This window comes from Trichechus manatus, unplaced genomic scaffold, assembly GCF_000243295.1.
Source record: "Trichechus manatus latirostris isolate Lorelei unplaced genomic scaffold, TriManLat1.0 scaffold00127, whole genome shotgun sequence".
NCBI classification, from domain to species: Eukaryota; Metazoa; Chordata; class Mammalia; order Sirenia; family Trichechidae; genus Trichechus; species Trichechus manatus.
The window spans coordinates 3118981-3141452 of record NW_004444063.1 but is presented as its reverse complement, the minus strand read 5'-3'; the positions used below and the strand labels follow the sequence as shown (position 1 = coordinate 3141452).

General features: G+C 44.6%; 1 protein-coding gene across 7 annotated transcripts in view; it reads right to left on the bottom strand.

The window, feature by feature from the left end:
- Positions 1-22472, bottom strand: part of LOC101346422 (core histone macro-H2A.1) — a 73007-nt gene that overhangs the window by 22267 nt on the left and 28268 nt on the right. For 3 of the 7 annotated variants that reach the window (XR_002825361.1, XM_004384703.2, XM_004384704.2), the window contains exons 3-5: positions 17255-17361; positions 16647-16844; positions 6743-6853 (exon numbers count right to left, since the gene is read on the bottom strand). Coding sequence is in view for 6 of the 7 variants with exons in the window: in XM_004384703.2 (XP_004384760.1) it covers positions 6743-6853; positions 16647-16844; positions 17255-17361 (416 nt within the window). In the remaining variant the exon portion in view is untranslated. Of the gene's footprint in view, positions 1-5708; positions 5904-6742; positions 6854-16646; positions 16845-17254; positions 17362-22472 lie in introns of those variants that run through there. The other 4 variants (XM_012557932.2, XM_012557933.2, XM_023738972.1 and 1 more) reach the window with 3 other exon arrangements.

The following is a 22472-nucleotide window of genomic DNA, read 5'->3' as shown; positions in this document are numbered from 1 at the left end:
GAGCCACTTAATGGCCTTCCTCTCCACTTTCCTGTCATTCTGTTGCCATAGCAACTCCTGGCATCTGAGTATAAAAGAAATCCTGATTTTTAGACTCTGCTGTCAGAGGGGCAAGGGAAATGAACTGGTCTAGGACTGCTGCCCTGGGTCCTGCTTTCCCCATTCTGGGTTTAGGTACAAGTGCCGGCAGGAAAGCTCTGTCTCTCCTTTAATGAAGATGCTCATTCTTCAGTGACACAAATCCCTAACAGCTGCAGCAAGGACAAATGTCTGAGAAGCCCCCAACAGAGCTGTTGCCCAAGACCGACTGGGATCCAGGCTGGAGGGTTGACTGCCGCCACCCGCAAGGCCCAGTGGGGTAGGAGCTTCTGCCCAGGCATTTAGGCTAAGGAGAGATCCATGTACAGACACTTGGCAGGGAGGATCTTGGCAACCAAGCACCAAGTTGCTGAATTTCTGGGACCAAAAATTTTGTTCAAAACAAAACCAAAGAGGCTGACACTCTGTAAGCATCAGGAATATAAACCCACATTTCTGATTCCCAGAAGCAGTGAGTAGATTCTTAAAAAAAGAACCTACTTAAAAGTCATCCTTTATGAGAAAGCAGTTGTGGAAATAAATTGGTCATACGGCCAGGCAAGGACTGTGATCAGGCCCCGACACAGGGCAGTGGGCCTCATCCACTTGGACTTTCTGGGTTATTGTTGCTAGCACTGCAGGGTGATCTCACATAGAGCCACAGAAAGGCAAGCATCAGGGCTAGGTGACCGCTGCCCTCAGAGGGGAGGGGTGGGGTGAGGGCACTGACTAGGGGGGTCTCAGAGTAAGGCAAGTGAACATTCAGGATTCAGAACAAGGCAGAGGATTTTATTGTATCATTCAAGTATTGCATTTGACTCCATACAAATGCTGTTTTAAGAAACTCAAATTAAGCCAATATTCCCTGCCTCCCACCAAAACAAAACAAAAACCTACACTGTGTGAAGAGGCAGGGGGTTGGTAAGGGAGGAAGGTGAAGGAGAAAAAAGGAAAAAAAATGCTTCCCTCAGTGTAGCATGAATGAATATACTTTTAAGACATCTATCAGATTCCTTTTTTGTTTGTTTTAAAACCATACATGTTTAAATTCTTAAAATACACACTATTTTTTCCAGTTGTATAGATGTTTCAGGATTTTTATTCATAAATGCCTCATTGGAAAATCTACTGTTTTCATGGGTTCCAATTCAACTAGCCAGGAAAATCCCCAGTACCTGTCTCTGACTCTATCTTGGGGAGAATCACTACCTTTGTTTAGGGGAATGGGATTCTCTAGGGAAACTGTCGTTCCAGGGCTTTGCTGAAGGGAGGGAGCAGTAGCAAACAGAACTCAAGTTCCTTGGAGACTTCCCAGTTCACTCTCGACTCACCTGCCCTCCCTTCTGAGCAAAGGCAGCCTGGCTCTTGGAAGCACAGAATACTACACCTATGGGAGCAACAACTACTCAGCATTGAAAATTTCCAGCTAACCAAGTGCTATTAACTCTCTCACTCACATCTTGATGAGGAGGCTAGAGTCATGATCTTCCAACTAATCTTTGCTGTGAGCCAGGGCTCAGCAGAAATCCTCAGGGCATGGGGGCTGAGCTGCAAAACAGTTTTGCTGCTATTAAATAAATATGTACAAATACGTATTTTTAAAAATCCACTGGAGTAGAAAGTGTGTGCTGGGGATAGGGTGGGTCTGTGTGGGGAGGGGTCTGGAAGGGATTGAGAAGGGGAGAAGACAGGCAAATTGACTCAGGCACTTTGGGAAGATAAAATGGGTAGTGAACTTGGCTTCAGCCAACAGTGACATGATCATCATCAAAGACAGGAGCTCCCCTGGACAGAAGAAAACCCATGAATACAGGGTGTAAGTGGGCCATGTATGCACATGTCTGAAGAGGATTCAACTTCCCAATAGGTCACAAATGAACAGGCCCAATCCTAGGAGGTCCCAGTGCCCCTCCCACCAAGCAGGTCAAATTTAACTGGGCCTCTCCCAAGGGCCATGTGGCTGTTTGAGCTCACAGGCAAGCAGTGGTACTTGTGGGTTGGGAAATCAAATTTCTGGGAACTGAAAATTGCCAAGATTGGCCTGATTTGGGAGGAGGGAGGAGGGTCATTAATTATTTCAGAATTGGAACAAGGTGATTACTTCTTTGTCCCATCACTGGGAAAGACAGAAAACTAAAAGTTTTAAAGCACTGCATGGAGAATATGTTGTGAAGATTGTTCACCACTAGAAAAAGTGACCAAAGGGTATTGCCAGTTATAAGGAAGGAGGAAGGGTCCCACCTGGCTGCCGGGGTTGGGAGGAAGGGGCTTTGCCAAGTGGCCTGAAGATCCCTTCACCAGTGGGATTTGATTATTCTAATCTCAGCTGGCTGTGCTATAGCCAGCCTCTGATGTCTACAGTACCCAAGTCTTCCCTACAGTGGTCATGCCCACATTGATCCTTGTTCTCTATCACAAATGTGTGCTCATTAAAGTATAAGCTCCTTGAAGGCACGGAGTGTGTTGCCCTGAGTGCCACATAATACCTGACACAGTGCTAGGGTTTCTATAGGTACACAGATTTGAATTTGAATGTCAAATATCCTCAAACATAATTCTGAGAACATCCCCTCTCCCCTGTCTTCCCTTAAAATAGGGCTAACGGAAATGCTAGAGCTCAGGAACTGGGCCCTTGGCTTGGACATGAGGTGGCTCAGAGCCAACTCAGCCTCATCTGGAAGGGAGGCTGGTGAGCATCATTTAGGGCAGGTCAGGAGGGGGTTTGCTGATGATGATAGGGATGGAGCCAGTGGCTCGGAGCTATTGGATGTATATCTAGGCTGCCTTGACATGACCTACTTGGCTGCGATAAGTAGTACAATCCTTTTTTTCTTTTTTCTTTTTCTTTTTTAACACCATAGGATCAGAAACTCAATTTTAGGAAGTGAAGGGATTGCTAAAGACTACCTGGGTGATATATAGAGTCTAGCCTGTAACTGTCAAATTTCAGTACCTCTCATTCCCTCATAATGGGAAGAGGAAGGAAGACTGGCCAGTCTCATTTCCCTGCACTAGCCACATGAAATGTAACTCTTTTCCTGTCTCCAAAGTCCATTTCAACTAAGGAGGACGGAAAGGGCTATGTCGTCCATAGAACTGTTCCTAGTTCCTTTGTAGAGAACTGTTCTCCCTGTGGGCCTACTCCTGCTCTCATCTCAGGGGTGAAGAGGCTCCTTCATCTGTGCTGTGCTGCTCACCCTGTACTTATCCCCAGTCTGAATTACTCAGGAGGCCTTGGGCCTGGCGATTGGATCTGATGGGTTTCAGGCTAGACCATGCCGCACAAAGATAAGACGTGTGTGGGCACTGCCAGGAGACCCAGCAAGTGAGTATCTCTTCATGGCTTCATCAGTTTCCTAAATTGTCTCAGAAGCCAATCGTCAGTCACAGCAGTGGAAAGGGGTGAACTACCCTCCCTTCCTCCTTACTGCGTCAAGAGTTCCCTCTCTCCTTACAGTTTTCCAGCCTCCAGGAGAAGGGTGTCTGGATCAGAGGGAGAAAGCCCACGTACTCCACCTCTGCCTTTAGTGGCCTACGGGGCTCAGGCAGGGATCCTGGTATGTTTGGTTAATGTGCAGACTCACTCACATCGCCCTGAGACTGCCTGCCCAACTGATGCAAATAATTCTGACTCTTAACAATTTACTACCATTTGATACAGATTTACAGAAATATACAATGAAAGTTTGTTTGTTTGTTTGTTTTTTTAATCAAACTATCAGGTTCTAAAACCTCTGAGAGGACTGCAAATCTTGGTTGAACCACAAAGCAAGAACATTTAGTTGACTCAGATTCAAAGTATTGTTTTCTTTTTTAAAATAACTCAACAATGTGTGTAAACATTAGGTAAAATCATAGAATAATGAAAGTGATTACTCCTGAGACTTCAGGATGTGAAATACAACATCATTAACAACAATCAGGTCCCAGGTTCCTAAGCCTTGGGCCTGTTTTCTCCTGTGAGCAGCCTAGCAACCGTGCCTCACAGGGCTGTAGCAAGCACAGTATCACCTTTCTCCACTCTCAGCTTGCTTGCAATATTCAAACATTGGTTTCATTGTCACAGATGGAAAAATAAGATTCCTAGAACACAGGGTACCTAACAATCATCATTCTGAAGTACCCTTTTTAAAACATTTCCTAAAATCCTAGTCAAAATTAATGTCTATAATAATAACATTTAAAATGTGCTTTGTGTAAAAATCTGTTTGTGTCATTGATGACTCTTTCCCCTTTGTATATGACTTTCGCCTGATAGTAATAGCCAATAAAGGGCCAGAGAGTATCACTTCACAAACAATGCTCTGAAAATATCAGCACTCACTACCTCAGGCTGAGGGCCACAGGGTTCTGGGAAAAGGCAGCTGGCACTCTCGTTTCTAACACTGGTGCCCGGGCTGACATGACATGCGGCTTTACTCTGTGAAGCCACATGTGGGGAGATGTAGTTTACTCTGCTAAAAGGCGTCTGCAGTGTTGAATTGTGGGGTACCTCTTCTTGGGTTTATGAGTCTTGGCCCATTAAGTTGGAAGCACATTAACAAGAAGAGCAGTCTCAGGGTAGCTTGGTGTTTTGTTTTCACCACTAACAGACTTAAATGGGTGACAAGGGAAAGAAGGCTGGGTGGTCTGTCTGTCCTGCATTCAGCCCCTCTGCTTACAGCTAACCATTTTACACTGGGCTACAGCTCAATCCTTTCAGAGTCTCTAAAAATCAAGACATCATTGTCAAGCCCACTTCTTTCATTTGCCTCTTATTTCTTAAATATCATCAGATGCCATGTCCATACATTATTATAGATATCAGTACTTCTCTATGACTTTATGATACCTTCCTGCCCACCACAACTCTAAGTGGGGTACAGTCAGTATTTGCCAGATTTGTACTTTATGGGACTTTTTTTCCTGTGGTGCCTGGTCCTGAGGCCTGAGACCAGGTGTACCCAAAATGGAGGAGAAGATGGTGCTGTCTTTGTTGCGGGTAGCTGACATGTGCCCTGCTGCAGAGGAGCCAGCATGGGGTCTGCAGCCTTTTTGCCCACCTCCCGTCCAGGGCTCACATGCCCAGACAAGGTACCCATCCCATTTCTTTCTGAAGAGCAGAGGAACAAGAAGGTACCTCCATTTGTACAGAGATGTCTGCATAGCACAGTGCTGCTATTCTGGAGGCATTTGAGTTCATCCAGCAAGAGGGATGTGATGAATTCTGGTTTGAGGCTGGCTTTAGGGTGGTCGGCAAGAAGTAGCAAGATGAACACAGGGAAGGGAGAAGCCACGGTCTAGGGCTGCCCCAGAGCAAGTGAGGGAAGGAGAAAGGGAGGGTAGCTCAAGGGGTTCTATCTGCTTAACAGGCCAAGTCCTGGATATCATCTGCACGAAGGATCTAGAATACACTGAAGCTAGCCCTTCCTAAGTAGCAGGAGTTTTTCAAGCTTCAGTTCAAACCAAAGCATTTCAGATGACAGGTCACATTAACTTTCAATAGATTACTCAAAGGACATGTTAAAGGGTATGAAACTAGACCCAGGTGGTTGCCTTCACTGCTGAGTTTAAAATTTTTTAATGAATGACATTTTTTTTAAAACAAAATCTTTCAAAGCCCCAGACCTTAAGATGACAACCAGTGCTACTTTTTTTTTTTTCTCTTCAAAAATGCATACAAAATACAGATAATGGTTATAAAATGTAAACTGTAATGGTTATTTTCTGGAACACAGAGTCCATCACAGGAATTGCATCATGAGAGACTGAGTGCAATTGGTGACCAGAAGAGGGGAAGGGGTAGAAGGAGAACTTGCAATGACGTGATCAAGAGGACTGTGTCACTGTGATACAAAAGAAAATTGACAGTGAGGATTTAAAAATGATGCAGCTTCGGAACCAAGTTATTTACAACATTAAAATTAAACACAATTTATGTGGAAGGTCAAATTCATGCCTTTAATTGTTTAATGCAGGATTAAAAAATTAAGAAAGTTTAATTCCCTCTCTCTCCACCCCCGTTTTTGGTGTTGAATAGAGAAATATTAATTAACTCTCATTCTCAGCTCTTAAAAGCCTTTGCATCATTTTTATTTTCGATAAAAGTGAATCATCTTTTACAAAACCATGGCGTCCTTGCAAAGTTGCATCACTGGGGCGGCTGAAAATATATTGCCCAAGGTTAAAACAAACATTTGGTCTGAAGAATCATCTGGTGGTTCAGTGAAGAAACCCCCGGTGCACCCACTTCATATGTCTAAAAACAACCCCACCCCCCAATCAGGGGGCTCTGCCTCCAGTGCCCATCAGAGTGTGTGCTGTCTGCTAGATCTTTCACTTCCCGAGACAAGGGTTTTGACTTCTGGATGTTCTTCTAGCTAGTGCTATCTCATGGCCAGGTTATCCCAGGTAAGTGGCTCCTTCCCCAGCCTGTCTCCGGGGCTTCCCGACACCCTATGCGGAGACCTAGTTCCCTCTTCTTTACCACTATCTCCTCTTCCCCACCTGACAGAGGCTCCCCTCAGCCTCATGGTCTCCTCAGCACTCCCTTCACGGCCCTCCCTGAGGCCACTCCTAAGCTCCCTGCCCACTATCCCCTCCCACTAGGCCCAGGAGTGACCTCTGGGAAACCCCAGGCCTCCCAGTGGCCCCTGGAGCCCACCAAAGCCATGTGATTGCCTACCTTCTGGCCGAGGAAGAGGCTCTTGGTGGAGAGGACGGTGAAGCCATCAGCAGGCGTGCCCTCAGTCGTGCTGTCGGCGCTGGCTGCCTTGCTGACTTCTCCCTGCTTCTTCTTGTACAAATGTAAGAGTCAGTATGTGGGCTGCACAGACAGAGGCCACTTTTATAACAGGGAGGCAGCTCACAGGCTTTGCCTGTAATACTCAAGAGTAAACAGGAAACTGAACCACAACGAATTCTGATCAGCATTTCTTAAAGTGGGGTCTGCAGACTTATTTTTGGGGTCCAAGAGTTACATAAAGAGTGTTAAGTTGTACTTTCACCACTTTTTAATCTAAAAAAGAAAAAAAGTCACTTAAAGGGAAAACTTCACTTTCACATGATAATTTAGAATAGAAACATTCTCACAAACTGAGACTAAGTAAATGTCTTTTAATTAGGGCCTTCAAGTCTCTTTCCTTTCTAGAAAAGTATTCAAGTTTGAGGGGAAAAAACCAAAAAACTGTTCTGGGTCATTAGTTTTCAAAAAGCCAAGAAGCAAACCAAGGCCCACATCCCTCCCCACCCAGGAGCTAAGACTCTCTTCCCTTCCCCTTCGGGGAGTCCATCTGTCTCCCTGAGGACCATCCCCTCAGAGGGCACAGACCACAGCATGCTTTTTGGCCTCCTCCCCAGCACCACTCTGACTAAGGTGCAAGTAGCCTGGGGTTCCCAAGGGCCTTCCAAGGTATGTGGGCATATGGAGTTTTAAATAAATCAATTTTTAGATCCCCTCAACTTCCTAATGTACTAAACTGATCTGCCCTAAAGGTCCCTAGGTGGTACAATGGTTAAGCACTCAGCTGCTAACCTAAAGACTGGCAGTTTGAACCCACCCAGTGGCATCGAGGAAGAAAAGGCCTGGCAACCTGCTTCCGTTAAGATTATAGTCAAGAAACCCTTATGGAGCAGTTCTACTCTGTAACACATGGGGTCGCCATGAGTTGGATTGACTCCACAGCAACTAACAACAAGGGGATCTACAACTGTGGTCAAAGCTTCCTGCTGGTTCTCCTTTCACCACCCCCTCCCCCCACTTCCCACTGGTGCACTGCCCTGGGCTGCATGCATTTCTCTGTCTTTTGTATATTTCTTTAAGGGCGAAGCTTGTATTAGATATGGATAATGTGGCTCATTTTGGGATTTTCTGCATTTAGATATACTGTAGAATGAGTGTAGTGAGAACAATGGTAATATTTGTTTAAATACTTCATCTTTTCCCTTCCACCAATTATTATCAAAAAGTGCATCATTCCTGTAAGCAGCCGTCTAAGATACAACTATTGATCTCTATTTGCCTGGAGCAAATGAGAAAGAAGGAAGCCAAAGACTCAAAGAAGCAACTAGTCTACAGGACATACAGTCTACACGGAACATGGCCTCATTACCCTGAGACCAGAAAAACTAGATGGTGCCCGGCTACCACTACTGACTGTTCTAATTAGGGCCATAATAGATGGATCCTGATAGAATGGGAGAAAAATGTGAAACAGAACCTCAAATTCCTAAAACGAACAAACAAACAAACAAACAAAACTTACTGGACTAGTTGAGACTGGACGACTCCCCGAAACTAGTGCCCTGAGATAGTCTTCAAACCTTGAACCAAAACTAATCCCTCAGGTCATCTCATAGCTAAACAACAGACTGACTCACAAAATAATGAATATCACCCACAAATACTGTTCTCCTTTAAAAAATCATCTATATGAGACCAAATGGTCAACAACAAAGATGAGAACATAAGGGAGCAGAGAAACTAGATTAACAGAAACTGAACAACCAGAATGGAAATAATGAGAGTGTTCACGCATTGTGAAGAATATAACCAATGTTACTGAAAAAGTTTTGTAGAAATTGTTGAATGGGAACCTAAACTGCTGTGTAAACCTTCACTGAAAACATAATAAAAGACTAAAAAAAAAAAAAGTACAGCACTCCTGAGGGAGGGTCCCATGGAAGCAAATTAAAAAAGCAGGGTGAGAAACAGTAAAGATAACCATGCCTTCCTTCATCCAGGCCACAAACTCAGGGCTCGGTCCGTGTGCTATTTGTTTTAGGATTCAAATTCATGAACGTATTAATATTTTTACTTACATTGAAAAATGAGGTCTAATTTTGCTGATTGCTTGAACAATAAGGATAGCTTTGATAATTAAGTTTTATGACTGACATTTTCCATAAATTAAATGAGCTAAATCTGAAGCTCCAAAGTTTTGATATAAAAGATATGATTTTAAAAACTGGCAAAAATACATTAAAATTATCACTATTTTTATCTTCCTAATACTTTGAGTGTATCAGATTTAACAAGGTGTCTCTAAGTGAGAAAGGAACAGGTAGAATCAACAATTACATGGCAAGTTTTAGTAAAGCCTTTTTTGATATGCTTCCCAGGAACCAAGTCAGGGAAAGGCTAGATAACAAATCCTTTTGCAAGTCAGGTATTTCCAATTCTCTGCTTTCAACAAAACTGAAGAAGTACCTAACTGAGTTAACAGCTGATAGATTATTAAAAAACAGACTGATGGAGTTAATAGTAACGTACCACTGTTGGTTGCTGAACTGTGATAAAGGTACCTTGGTTAGGTAAGATTTCAATAATGGGGGAAACTGGGTGAGGGATTTTCAAGAATTCTCTGCATTATTTTTGCAATTTTCTGTAAATCTAACACTATTTTAAAATAAAACGTTTATTAAAAAAGACTAAATTGATAACCAAGTACTATGTAGTTGTTGGCACATAACTCAGAGTTCAGAAGACTGAGGGATGTTTCTATAGCAAAACCTTTTCCATTTCTATTTACTTATTTTTGTAAACAAGATTTTTCAGGCACTTATATCTATAAATATGTAAAATTAGGATGCTAAACCCTGTCTCATTTTAGCAATATGTAACACTCATTTTAGGATACAGGAGGTAATTGGCAAAAAGTCTATCTCCATTCATTCCATTACAAGATGTATTTCCTTAATAAAAGTTTACTTTTTCCTTAATAATTATCAAAATTTGTATGGTACTGTTCAATTTGACCAAATGCATATTATTAATAAATCTGATAATTATCCAATCTTATACAATCCATAACATTTAGTGCTTTATGGTCATAATTTTTTTCAAAATAAATTCAAATTTATACTAAAAACATAAAAATTAATTGTATTAGGATGAAATTTGGGGGGACAACTGAAAGAGAAATAAGAGCTTGAGAAAGAAAAAATGTAAATTTTCCAACTATTATAAAAGGTTTATTTGTGTATTTTTTTAAATGGACAAGTAATGTGTATCAAATCATCGCTTATTTATTTAGATTACTTAGATTTATTTAGATTTCACTGAATACATTTAAATGAGTGACAAAACATTTCTGTTGTAGTCTAAATGAAGTTTACATTTCAAGTTAGTCTCCCACACAAAATTTTATACATACATTGTTATGTGATCCTAATTGCTCACCCCATTCTGCGACAGCCCACTCCTCCTTTCTGTCCCTGATTCCCCACGTCCATTCAACCAGCTCCTAACCCTCTCTGCCTTCCCATCTCACCTCTGGACAGAAGCTGCCCCTTTGGTCTCTTGTATCTACTTGAGCTAAGAGGCACACTGCTCACGAGTATCACTTTATGTCTCACAGTCCAGTCCAATCCCTGTCTGAAGAGTTGGCCACATTTTTATCTTTAAATATCAATATTTACAATATACCAAAAATTATACTCTGTGCAGTTATTTAAATTTATTATGAAAATTTTAGCTGTCAAATCAAAAACGTGTGAGGTACAAAGCTTTTCATCATTCTTTCAGGAGGTATGCAAGCTAAAAAGTTTGAAAGCCACTGTTCAACTCAACCCAATGCAACATCATGCATATAGCAGGTGCTCAGGAAATGCAAGGGGAATGGGATGCAGTTGTTTACACCAAAGAATAAGAAGATGAGGATTTAGTGCTTTCTCCCAAGGACACTTTGGATTTTAAGAGGTGACAAAGCCCTAACTGATAGAATTTCAGGGATCCTGGAGTGGGAACCAGTTTTATATGGAAGAGGGATGCAGAGAGCTTCCCTGTGCCCCGATACAAGTCAGCAGCAGGTTATAAGCGTTAACCTGTGATGACATTGGTCATTTTCAGCGATGATTCATTTGTTTGTAGCCTCCTCCATTAGAACTGTTGCTCCCACTCAGCCTGAAGTGGGCAGCTTTGCAGCCCTCCAACATCAGAAGAGAGGAGCATCTGCCAAGGAAGTGGTCCTTGGTCACAGGACATGCAACTGATACAATGAAGATCTGCATGTGAGTCCCTGCTCTGCCAGCTGTGTGGCCTTGGGCAAATGGCTCTTCTTCAGTAAGCCTTAGATTCCTCATCTGGAAAATGAGACTAAGGCTGGAGAGCTCCTGATTAAAAACGAGCAGCCAAGAATGAAAGTGGTAAAATAATGTATAGGTACAAGCCATTCCTTCCTGGTTCTCTCCAGATGAGCTACTTGGCAGATACCGTTTGCCTCTTCCCTTCAAGGTTCTCACCTGATGGGGTGACGGGATGCTTAAGGTCAGCACACCTGACTTGTGAGATGTTACTGCATTTAAAACATAATGACTGTGCCCTAACTTTTTCTTAAAACCTATAGTCTGAAATTATGTCCCTTTCCAATTTTTTAGTATTAAAATGCTCTTTCTTTTATGAAACAGTGATACATAGATTCTTTTCATATCCCAACTTGGAAAAAAAAGTTAGTAAGCAATCTCCAAAATGCTTTACTTTGTAAAATTATATATTGGTCTATAAAACCCAAAAGTTCTCCCATGTTGTACACTCATCCAGCTTTGCTTTGAGCAGTAGAAAACGATAAGAGACAGCGGGAGAACATATTTAAGAATCTTTAGAACTGAGGGTCCCAGAAGGCTTATGTGAAATCATCAACCCAAGTTTACCTACACCTAGTCTCTTTGCTCTGATGTTTGAACTGCTTGAAATTTCATTAAAAGGCCAGAAAAATTTCCTAAGTATGGCAGCTTTTCAAAAGAACCAGTCCCTTTCTTTGGCATCCCTTACCAGAACATTAATCACTAAAATTTTCAGTTTAAATATTTATTTCTCAAAAAACAGAGAGATACTCTACCAAAATCATCTCAGATTTTTGCCAGACAGTGAGAAACAAGAGTATTTTCAGGATCCAACAGGCTGATTTTCATATGGGGGGGGGGGTAGGGTTTGTGTTTGAAATATCCTAGGTGAAATAATTTTTTATTCAAATTTTTGACAAAAACTATCTTCTTAAAGAGCCTTTAAAGATTATCTTATGACTCTTAGTAAGCACTCTGACAAGGGGTCTCAACCTGGAAGATTTTTTTTTTTTTTTAATTGTGCTTTAAGTGAAAGTTTACAATTCAAGTTAGTTCCTCATACAAAAATTTATACACACATTGTTATGTGACCCTAGTTGCTCTACCTATACTATGACAGCACACTCCTCCTTTCTACCTCAGATTTCCCGTGTCTGTTCAACCAGCTCCTGACCCTCTCTGCTTTCTCATCTCGCCTCTGGACAGGAGCTGCCCATTTAGTCTCATGTATCTACTTGAGCTAAAAAGCACTCTCTTCACAAGTATCATTTTATGTCCCATAGTCCAGTCTAATCTTTGTGTGAAGAGTTGGCCTCAGGAACGCTTTTAGTTTGGGGCTAACAGAGTCCGGTGGCTATGTCTTCTGGGGTCCCTCCAGTCTCAGTCAAACCATTAAGTCTGGTATTTTTACTAGAATTTGAGTTCTGCACCCCACTTTTCTCCTGCTCGTCAGGGACTCTCTATTGTGTCTGGAGGACTTCTAAACATGAGGGATTTTGACATAAATTATTTTCTTTGAATCTTATATAATTTTCTTTGAGAAGGGGCCACTGGCTTCCCTAACTGTTGAAGGGATCCAAGTTACAGAAATATTAGGACCTCCCGTAAGTTCTCTTCTGGGAGGAGCCAAACATGCTCCCACCTCAGGCTGTTCCGTCTGCTGGGAGCTCTTTTCTCTCAATCACTTGAATGGCTGGATACCTTACTCCCTTCAGGTCTCTATTCAAGTGTCACCTTACCAGAGAAGCGTCACCTGAATATAAAATAACACTGCTTACAGCACCTCGATATGTCATTTTCTCCACTTTATATCTGTCATAGCACCTACTACCTCCCGTCTTCTATAAGGAATCTGTCTGTCTCCCCTCACTAGACCAAAGCTCACTGAGAGAGGGCAGGAACTTATTGTTCACTGCTGTATCCCCAGAATCTGGAAAGCAGGGACTCAATAAATATTGGTCAAATGAAGGAATGACTCTTTTCTTAAACAACTGGATAGCTTTTGAAATTTCTTAATGGGTAAAATGCTTTATATGTGAGCAATAGCCATCCAAATTAAAAATATACTTATTCTCTGCCTCAGCAAGCTCACTGTGAGGAATTTATCCTGTAGATATACTGGTATGTGAGCACAGAGACCCACATATAAGGATACCTATGTCACTGTGGCACTGTTTGTCATAGCAAATACTAAAAATAATCTAATCATCCATTCGTAGAGGACAGGTTACACTGGCTTTACATATTATACAAGTAAGTACAGCCATACTATGAAATACTAAGGTGGCTCTACACGCAGAGACATGGAAGAGTTGCCAAGACATTAAACGCAGCAGTTAACATTTATGCCAGACACTATTCTAAGCACTTTATACGAATTCTCATTTAAGCCTCACAACCACCCTATGTTATATACCCATTTTACAGATAAGGAAACTGAGACTCCAGAAGAAGTTAAGTAACTTGCCAAGATCACATACAGCTAGAAAAGAGCAGAACTGAAATACAATCCAAGTGGCTGACCCCAGAGCTTGAACTCTTGACATACTGCCAAAACAGGTAATGTGACTTATATTCAAAATGTTTTTAAAGTAGGTAGGATCAGGGAAGGCTTTATGTATCTACATGCTTTTATATGCATAGACTTTCTAAATGGATACACAAAAACTAACTACAGACATTGCCCAGGGAGAAGAAGTGGGGGGACTGTGGTGGGAGCCAGATTTTTTTACGACATACTCTTTTGTATTGTCAAAACCCTTAAACATGTTACCTAATGCAAAAACACATTATGAAAATATTCCTAGAGAGAGTCACTGAATTGTAAGGCTGCAATGGACCACATCATTTTATGGGGGGAAACTGGGGCACAGAACAGACTTGCCCAAGGTCACCCAAGTAAGGAGGAGAAGCCCGAGGGGTAGAGCCAGGGCTCTAGACTCCCAGACCTCAGTGGGTTTCATTGCCTTCTCTAACCATTTCCCCTATAGCTGACTCAGCTGTCACAACTGGAGATTTTCAAAACCTTCAAATTACATAGAATTGGGGGAAAAATAATGATTTGGAATTCAAGTGTTGACACTTGAAAAATACCAACTCCCTTCCACTACAAGTGCTTTAGCATATTACTAAGGCTTTCTCTGCGTGTCCCTGGAAAGGTTATTTTCAGAACATTCCACTTAAACCTGGAGATGCAGGGTTCTCCACTGTTTCTGGGAGCTGACACCACAATTTACATTAAACAAATGTTTTGAAAATTAGCTGTTCACGGTTCCAATTTCAGCTTCCCCCAGGGTTTACTGTTAGCCAAATACTGGTACAGTAAGCAGACAATGAGTTTTATTGTGTGGAAGAAAAACAGACCACCATAACAGACTTCCTGCTTTTGTAATCAAGGGAAAAGCTGAGCGTTCAAGTGATTATTGGCATATGGTTATTAGAAACACTAAGTTCCAAATATAGCTACTAGAAGCTACACCTATATTTCAAGTCCAAAAAGAAGAAAGAATTCCTAGTGTCTGGTAAATTGGAAAGTTCAGAGCCATGTGGCAAGAACTACGAAGGGAAGACTAGAGGTAACAAGGAAACTAGGTTCAGCCTAGGTTTGCCGGCAGACGCTGGAGTCTTAGGAATGTGCTCAAATCAACAAGTAGCCTTCGTGTATGAAAGAGGGCAACAGCTCAGCCACAGCCAGAGCGAAGGCTGAGCCCAGTGAGCCCACTCTGTCCCTGCTGGTCCCCGGCACCAAGTGCAGAGGCCCCACTCTGCGGGCAGCCAAGTCCCCTGGGCCCATTTTCAAGAGATGATGGATTTGGCATCTTTTTTAACATTTAAAAAGGGTTGCACAGACATACTCCCCGCTGCCTTTCCTGCTCTGCCCCCTCCTCCCAACTGCAAATGTTGAAAGGGGAAAAAGAAACTGTTCAATTTGCTAATTTTATAGCTAGCAGGAATGAGTAAGGGAGCATTCCCTGAAAGCCCTGCCTGGCGGTGGGCCTCCTCCAGGTCTCCTGAGCTAGGTGGAGTGAAAGCGTATGGAAATAACTTGCAGGGTGCTCTTCAGTATCGGGTTTCTCCGCAAAGAGCTGGGAGTGATTCGGAGGTGAGGAGGGTGGGTGGGAAAGGGAATTTAGATTTTGTTGTTTTTAGGGTAGTATTTGTTTGCACCCGGAAGGCTATGCAAAGAAATACAGCCTTTTTCAACTCAGCTAAAGAAAGGCCCATAAACAGTGTGGGCGGGAGAAGAGGGTCAGAGGTAAAGAAGATGTTCCCACATGTGGGTGAAAGCCAGTCTGCTTGAGGTGGGCCTGACTTTTGGAACCTGCTCAGAGGAGGGGATGCGTGCTCGGGAGCAGACAGGCTCTTGGTTAACGTTGCTCCCTGTGCCTGTCCCGGGAAGGAATCCTTGCTATCTCACTCTGGTGAGAGGATGTCGGCTTCATGTTAGGAAGAAACTCCTGACCCTGGATTATCAGATCCCACAAGGCATTTCCAAGGGCTTATTATGGCAGCTTCCTACAAATTAGGTAGATCACCTTCTACAGAGGTAATTTCCTTCTAGGCTGGTTGGCTGGAGGCCAGACAGATGCCTCAGGGGGGCTTCTCAGGGCAGCCTTGAGATTCCATTTTATTAAAGACTGGAGCTGAGGCTTTAGTTGTGCTGTCCCTTGTTTGATTGACATTAAGGCTGCGACAATAGCTGATGCGCCAGGGCCCAGCATGGAAGGAACAAAGAAAATGTGTTCCAGTTGCCTTGTAGTCTCCTGCTGACGCTCAGGTGAGTACAACCACCCACCCACAAGCCTGGGCCTCCTGAGTATGCTGCTGCTCTGAGGGACATGGTCCAGGAATTGCTGGCCTTCCCCAGCCGAGAAGACATAAGGTCACACTGCTAAGAGGGTTTCATTAATTACAAAAAAGACCAGAACCTAGAACTAGTCTTCAGACCAAAGAGGGTCCAGCAGGAAAAGCCTGAAGAATACATCTGTCTTCCTCCTCAACAGAGGCAATCATTCTAAATAGCAGACTGTTGGACCATCTCTGCTGAAACATGCTCAGAGGAGCCACACAGCCATGGTAACACGACGACAGTTCTGCAGCTGAGCATGGGAGCCAGTGGGCAGCCAGTCCCTCTGGGCAGGACTTGGGGGCAGCTGTTCCTGAGCACAGGGAAGCTCCTACACAAAAAGGCTCCTTCCCACAAGCATATGCATCTCCCTGGAAAGCCAGGCACGAGATCTTTCCAGTGCGGGGCTGTCTGCCCCAGCACCCTCCCTACCCCCTGAAGGCCCATCCATCCTCCTTGCCCTCAGGAATTCAGTCCTCCTATTGTGTCCAGACTCTGGGAATCCCTGCTTACTGGCCACTTGAGCTGGACTAACTCCTATGTAACCAGCTCCTACATGTACTTCCCTTAGGCCCCACCTCCATCGGTGGGGATAAGCCCTCAGGGAGAAGGGAGACCCCTCATGATCCCATCTATCTGTACCTCCCCACCCCACTCCACACATCCCTGCCAAATCATGTACCTTGGATTTCCGGGCCCCTTTCTTGCCTCCTGCTTTCTTAGACACGGGTTTCTTCTGGGATGGAGACTTGGCCTTTTTGGCTGGGGGTGGCGTGATGATGGCTTCCAATTTTCCTTTGGATCCTCGCTTCTTCGCTAGCAACTCAGGGTGGATGTTTGGTAACACCCCCCCACTGGCTATGGTGACTCCTTTTAGAAGCTTGCAGGAAAAGCAAAGTAGCAGATGGTGAATCAGACCACCCCATCCCTGACCTTCAATAAGCCAGCCCTGCCCATCCACGCTCTTGCTTTTGGTAGATACAGCTCGTTCCCCCACGGCATCCCCAAGGATACTGACAGGACCCAGGTTCACCACACAGGGATCAAGTCCTTAGAGCCCTCACTCAGATGGAGTTTAGATATATCTTTCCTCCAGGGAGAGCCAAATACCTTGTTTCACACCCTCTCTCCACATACACATACACCTAATAAAGCCTTGAGGAAAAACTGCCTTGGTTTTGGAGACAAGAAAGCTGCTAATAGTCCAAAATGTGGCCGACACCTTTGGTAGCCAGCCAAACGCCAACCTCTCTTTGGAAAGATGGCCAACTGGGTGCGAGAGTCCCATACCTGATTCAGCTCTTCGTCATTGGCCACCGCCAGCAGGATGTGCCGAGGTGTGACCCGTCCCTTCTTGTTGTCTCTTGCTGCATTGCCAGCCAGCTCCAGGATCTCCGCTGTGAGGAGAAGGAAAGAGAATATGGTCCCATTAGAGTATCAGAAGATACACACATTCCCCTGGTCCCCTCCGTTCACAATGCCAGGAACTGGCTCAGGCAGCTGCTTCACAAAGCAGCTGCACTTAGTGGGAAGCTGGAGGCAGGTCTTTCTGGCAGTACTTTGGGCTGAATCACAGAGGTGTTGAATGGCAAAGCTGAGTGGGACCTAGGAGGCCCACTCGTCCAATTCCTTTATCTTGGAGATGAAGAAACTGAGGCTTAGAGAGAAAAAGGGGCCAGTAAGCATGTGGTAGAGCTGAGACTTGAACACAGACTGCTGTCTCTCCGAACAGGGCTGCTTGCAGTCAGCACTCCAGATGTCATCAGGGCCAACCCTGTGATGCCCTGGACAAGACATGTTGAGCAGTGTGGCCCTAAAAGTGTACTGTGTATCTTAAGCAATCGGTCACGGGCTTACAGGGCTTCAAGGGGTAGACAGCATATCATGGGTCCTTGATATATCTTTATTGATTGAATCAGTGTTGAATGCCTGCACATTTGGATTCAAAGCTAGAAGGACAGATATGAGTCAGATCCATCCCCGTTGCCAACTAGTTGATTCCGACTGATAGTGACTCTACAGGACAAAGTAGAACAGGATCAGACTGCCGCTTCTTTCTCCAGCAGAGTGGCTGGTGAGTTTGAACTGGACCTTCCAGTTAGCAGCCAAATGCTTTAACCAGTGCACCACCAGGGCTCCTTATGTCTGATCCATTAAAAAAAAAAACAAAAACCCATTGCGGTCGAGTCGATTCCAACTCACAGCGACACGACAGGATGGAGTAGAACTGCCCCATAGCGTTTCCAAGGAGCGGCTGGTGGATTCAAACTCTGACATTTTGTTAGGCAGCCAAGCTCTTAACCACTGCACCACCAGGGCTCCATGTCTGATCCATAGTTGGTACTAAATTAGACTTTATTTAGCTGCTATTTGGGGCAGAGACTCACAGCACAAGAAGACAGATCTTCCACAGCACTGAAGATGGTGGAAATTAAGATGTGCCCTTTGGCGAGAGATATTTTTCTTCTTGGCAATACAGTTCTCATGATAACCTGTCAATCTCATCACGGTCTCCTCATTTTCTTAATAGGTGTGTAAACTGTCCCAGGATGTGTCTTACACTCCCCCACTTCTGCAACTGGCCCATGCTAGGCCCCTGCCTATGGTATCCTTCCAGCCCATCCTTCTGGGCCCAACTCAAGTCTCACCTCTTCCTGGTACTACAGAATTTTTAATATTCTATACTACATTGTAAATATTAGATTTCTTCAGCAAATAAATCATTATGAAATAACTAAGAAAATTTTTAGCTACATAAAAATCATAGACTTGAAATTGAGAATATTACATGGTATAAATTCTTATGCAGCTATTAACAGCTGAACCTAATGCAAAAATTGCTATGTGTGTAAAGCTGAAAAAAAGGCTGTCATGCTTGGATACTCATGTAAACTCTCACATTGGCAGGGGAGAAAATTTGTCACACCTGAACAGCAGGTTTCCCTCCCTAAATCCAATATTAGGCGCTGTTAAGTTGATTTCAACTCATAGCAATCCCAAGTGACAGAGTACAAGGCCCCATAGGGTTTTCTAGGCTGTAATCTTTTCAGGAGCAGATCGCCAGGTCTTTCTCCCACGGAACTGCTGAGTGGGTTCGAACCGCCAACCTTTTGGTTAGCAGCTGAGCTTAACCGTTACGCCACCAGGGCTCCAACGCAGGAATTCATCTACTCAGTAATCACCACCTGATGACACATAGCCTGTGCTTGGCACAGAGGGACACCAGAGGCACCATAAAGCCCAGCCCTCACTCTCCATGTTCCCGGGCCAGCAGGGCTATACCTGCTAGTGCATACAGAGTGCCACAGGGTCATCCCCTCGGATTTGCACATGTGAGGGTCACTTGAGTGAGGGCCAAGGAGGAAGGGAAGCTAAACAATACTTAAAAGGAATAAGGATGGGGGCTCATATTTCCCACCTCACCTGACAGTCTCAACAGGGCTGTTTCCCCCAAAGCCCAGCACAGTTTAGTTTACCAGTGGGGGGGGGGGGCGGCCCATCTAGCAATCACTGAAGCTTCCCTGTGATTGATCACAGCAATGGGTCCCAATGCCCAGCAGAGATGGATCTGCCTTGGCCAAGCAGAAAAGGGTGCTGGGATGCTATTGGGCCCTAAGATGCCTGCCTGACCAGCCTATGTTCATGAAGCAGGCAGCGTGTCAGCAAAGCTGCTGTCCTGCCCATGGCCTGAGAGGGAGCCAGAGTAGGAGTCTGGGTCCAGGCCCTGGGAGTAAGGGAGCAGGAGGAGAGCCATCATAGCTGTGCTGGGGCTGGGAAACCATTCGGCAGAAGGGCCTCAGAGGGGCATCTGGCACCATGGAGTTGCTGGCTTCCTGGTTTCTCCACCATACCCTCCCTTCACCAGGCTTCCTCACTGCCTTTCTGAGGCCACAGGGAAGCACTAAGCCATCAGTATTTGCAGAGGCAGAATATACATTAGGAGGCTGGTAGATTACAATCTTTTGCTCATAATGTGCTTAAGAATGCTTTACCTACTCTTCATTATAGTCAGGCAGAGAGCAAGAGAGAAAACACACCTACCCTCTGTCAGTGGGGACCTGTTCGGATAAATGCTAAGCCCACCCCTTTGGTAAGAAAGTTGTGTGAAGTTACAGTTTCCTAATGTCCGCTGAGGAAGTGGAGGTTGCCTGCTTCCTCTTCCAGCCCAGAGTGTTAGTGGAAGGTTCTCCAAGAGAAGGCACAGTGGCCGTTGGCGGTGGGGGAGGAGGGGAGGGATGTCTCTTCATTTTCTGCAGCGTCACCTCAACTTCTTTTGTACAGGGAAAAGGGTGATGAAGGATGCAAAGACCTTAGGAGAGGTCCCCAGAACTTTGAGTGTGTTTGGGCCCCTGATTTGGGTGAGGGGCAGGCAGTATGTAAAACAAGGAAATAAAACCAGTGAAATGACCAGTAAGCAGCACTCATGGCTGAGAAATCTGGGAACTTTCGGAAATTCCCTCTGACTTCGAAGAGCTTTTTTTCCCCTGCTTTCTCACTTTGTGGCTAAAACTTCAACAGCCTCAGTTTCTCCACTTGGGAAATTTCAAGGACTGTGCTCCTTATCAGAATTATTGCTAATTCCTTTCAGGTTCAAGGATACTAAACTGGATCGACCTGGAAGTGACAATGAGTAGCTAAGTGGATGTGGAGGGTTTGGGGAGGTGTGTGGAGAGGGATGGGGAGTGCTGCGCAGTGGTGTCAGACTGCTGTCTTCTTCACCAAAAGCCAGAAAATCTAGGGCACCTTCCTATTTGCAAAACCCCAGCTCATCTTTGATCTGCTCAGGCCAAGATAACTCCTAACCCCCTGACCATTACCACCAAAGAGTGGGCCCTCAGCCCCTGGGGAGAAGAGGAGGGAGCTGTGTCAAGTAGGGATAACAAAGAGGGGCACAGAGTCACACTTCAGCTAGTTGAGCAAGAGCTTGATCTTTTGTTTACTCTTGCATTTTTTCCAGATGGATAGTTACCATGGTAACTCCATCATCAAGGGACACACAAGACAGAGCACCTTGGAGACACACCTTTTAGAAGAAGCATGTTTCAGGTTCCACACCCACTCCTCCCCTGCACTGCTGCAGGCAGAGGGCTGGGGCATTTTACAACAGCCAAGGAAGATGGAGGCCTCACTCTGGCTGCTAACAAAAGCAGGAAGCCAGAGAGTGAGCTCACGCCTTGCCAAGTAGTCAGTATTACCTGTCCTTCATCCTCAGTCTGGTTTTAGAAACAGCAATCTTAAAGGGCTTTCCTGGTTAAGAGAGGACTCCCTGCCGCTGGGGGAGAGGTACAAAATGCCAGCAATTGGATAAGATGCAACACTTCCCATCAGATCTCCAGAGCATGTTGGACGGAGGAAGGGAAAGAGGGTAAGTGACTGCTGAGGAACTGGGGCAGGGAATGCAGCACCAACAAAGGAGATTTCCTGATTATGTTTTCTTCCAAGTAAATGATCCTCTGCTTTGCAAATGGTATCTTCTACCTCTGAAGGCAGAGTCATAGAGGCTCCAAGCTCAGAGCTGTACATCGATTCCTTGCCACTTCACCCCATGGGCGCTGTGATGGGCCCCGTACCCCCTGACCAGCCCCACCAGAACCCTGGGGGTACCAGCAAGAAGGGCCACTTCCTGGGTTAAACCAGGACATCTTTGGCCTCTGCCTCAACTTGAATGGAACCCACGCCTTCCTACAAGATTGGTTTCCCTGAATTCAGTTCGTGTTGTATTCTGGAAGGATTTGCGCCTCTCTGAATTTTTTGCCTATAGCTATTTCAAGAGAAAAAGGAATTTTGAGGAGAACCAGGAAAGCACAGATCTACAGATGCAAATCATCTTCTCCGCGGTTTCCAGAGCTTAACTCTTGCATCCTCCCTTGGAGGGAATTTTCAGGAGCCACAGCCCTGGAGGTTGTAACCAAAACAAATGGAATCCGTAAGAAACCACAGGAAGAAACTGAGAAAATAACAATTAGAAGGAGAAGAAACAGGACCCCTTACGGGGTTCTCCACCTCCTCAAGCCAAGTCTTGGCCGATGACAATCTAATTTCTGTTACCAATACACTGGACTGGTTTAGGGTCCAAAGCATGTAGGGTCAGCTCTGGAGAGGACTGTAGTATGGTACGGTTCCCGAATTGTAAACCCTGCAAAGGGGACACATACAATGATGAGCAACACTGGCCAGCTCATTAGCTATTTTTGGTTTTTAAGGTCTAATTTGCAAAACACCCAAGGGTGTCTGACTCCCACTCCTGGCTGGGGCCAGTCTCTGGCAACTGGTGAGTTACTGGCTCCATTGTTTGGAGTGGCCTGACCAGCAGAACAACCTTATTCTCTCTCCTCAGAGCAAGCTTTGCAGATGCACCCCTGGGCCAAATGCTCCCCAGCCTCATTGAACATGATCGTTTTAAGGCCACTTGAAAAAATTCCCACAGCCTTGAATAATGGCATTATTTGGCAGTCTTTTCGGCTACAGACCAGCTGTCTGAACGTGAATACCTTCGACAGGTCTACTT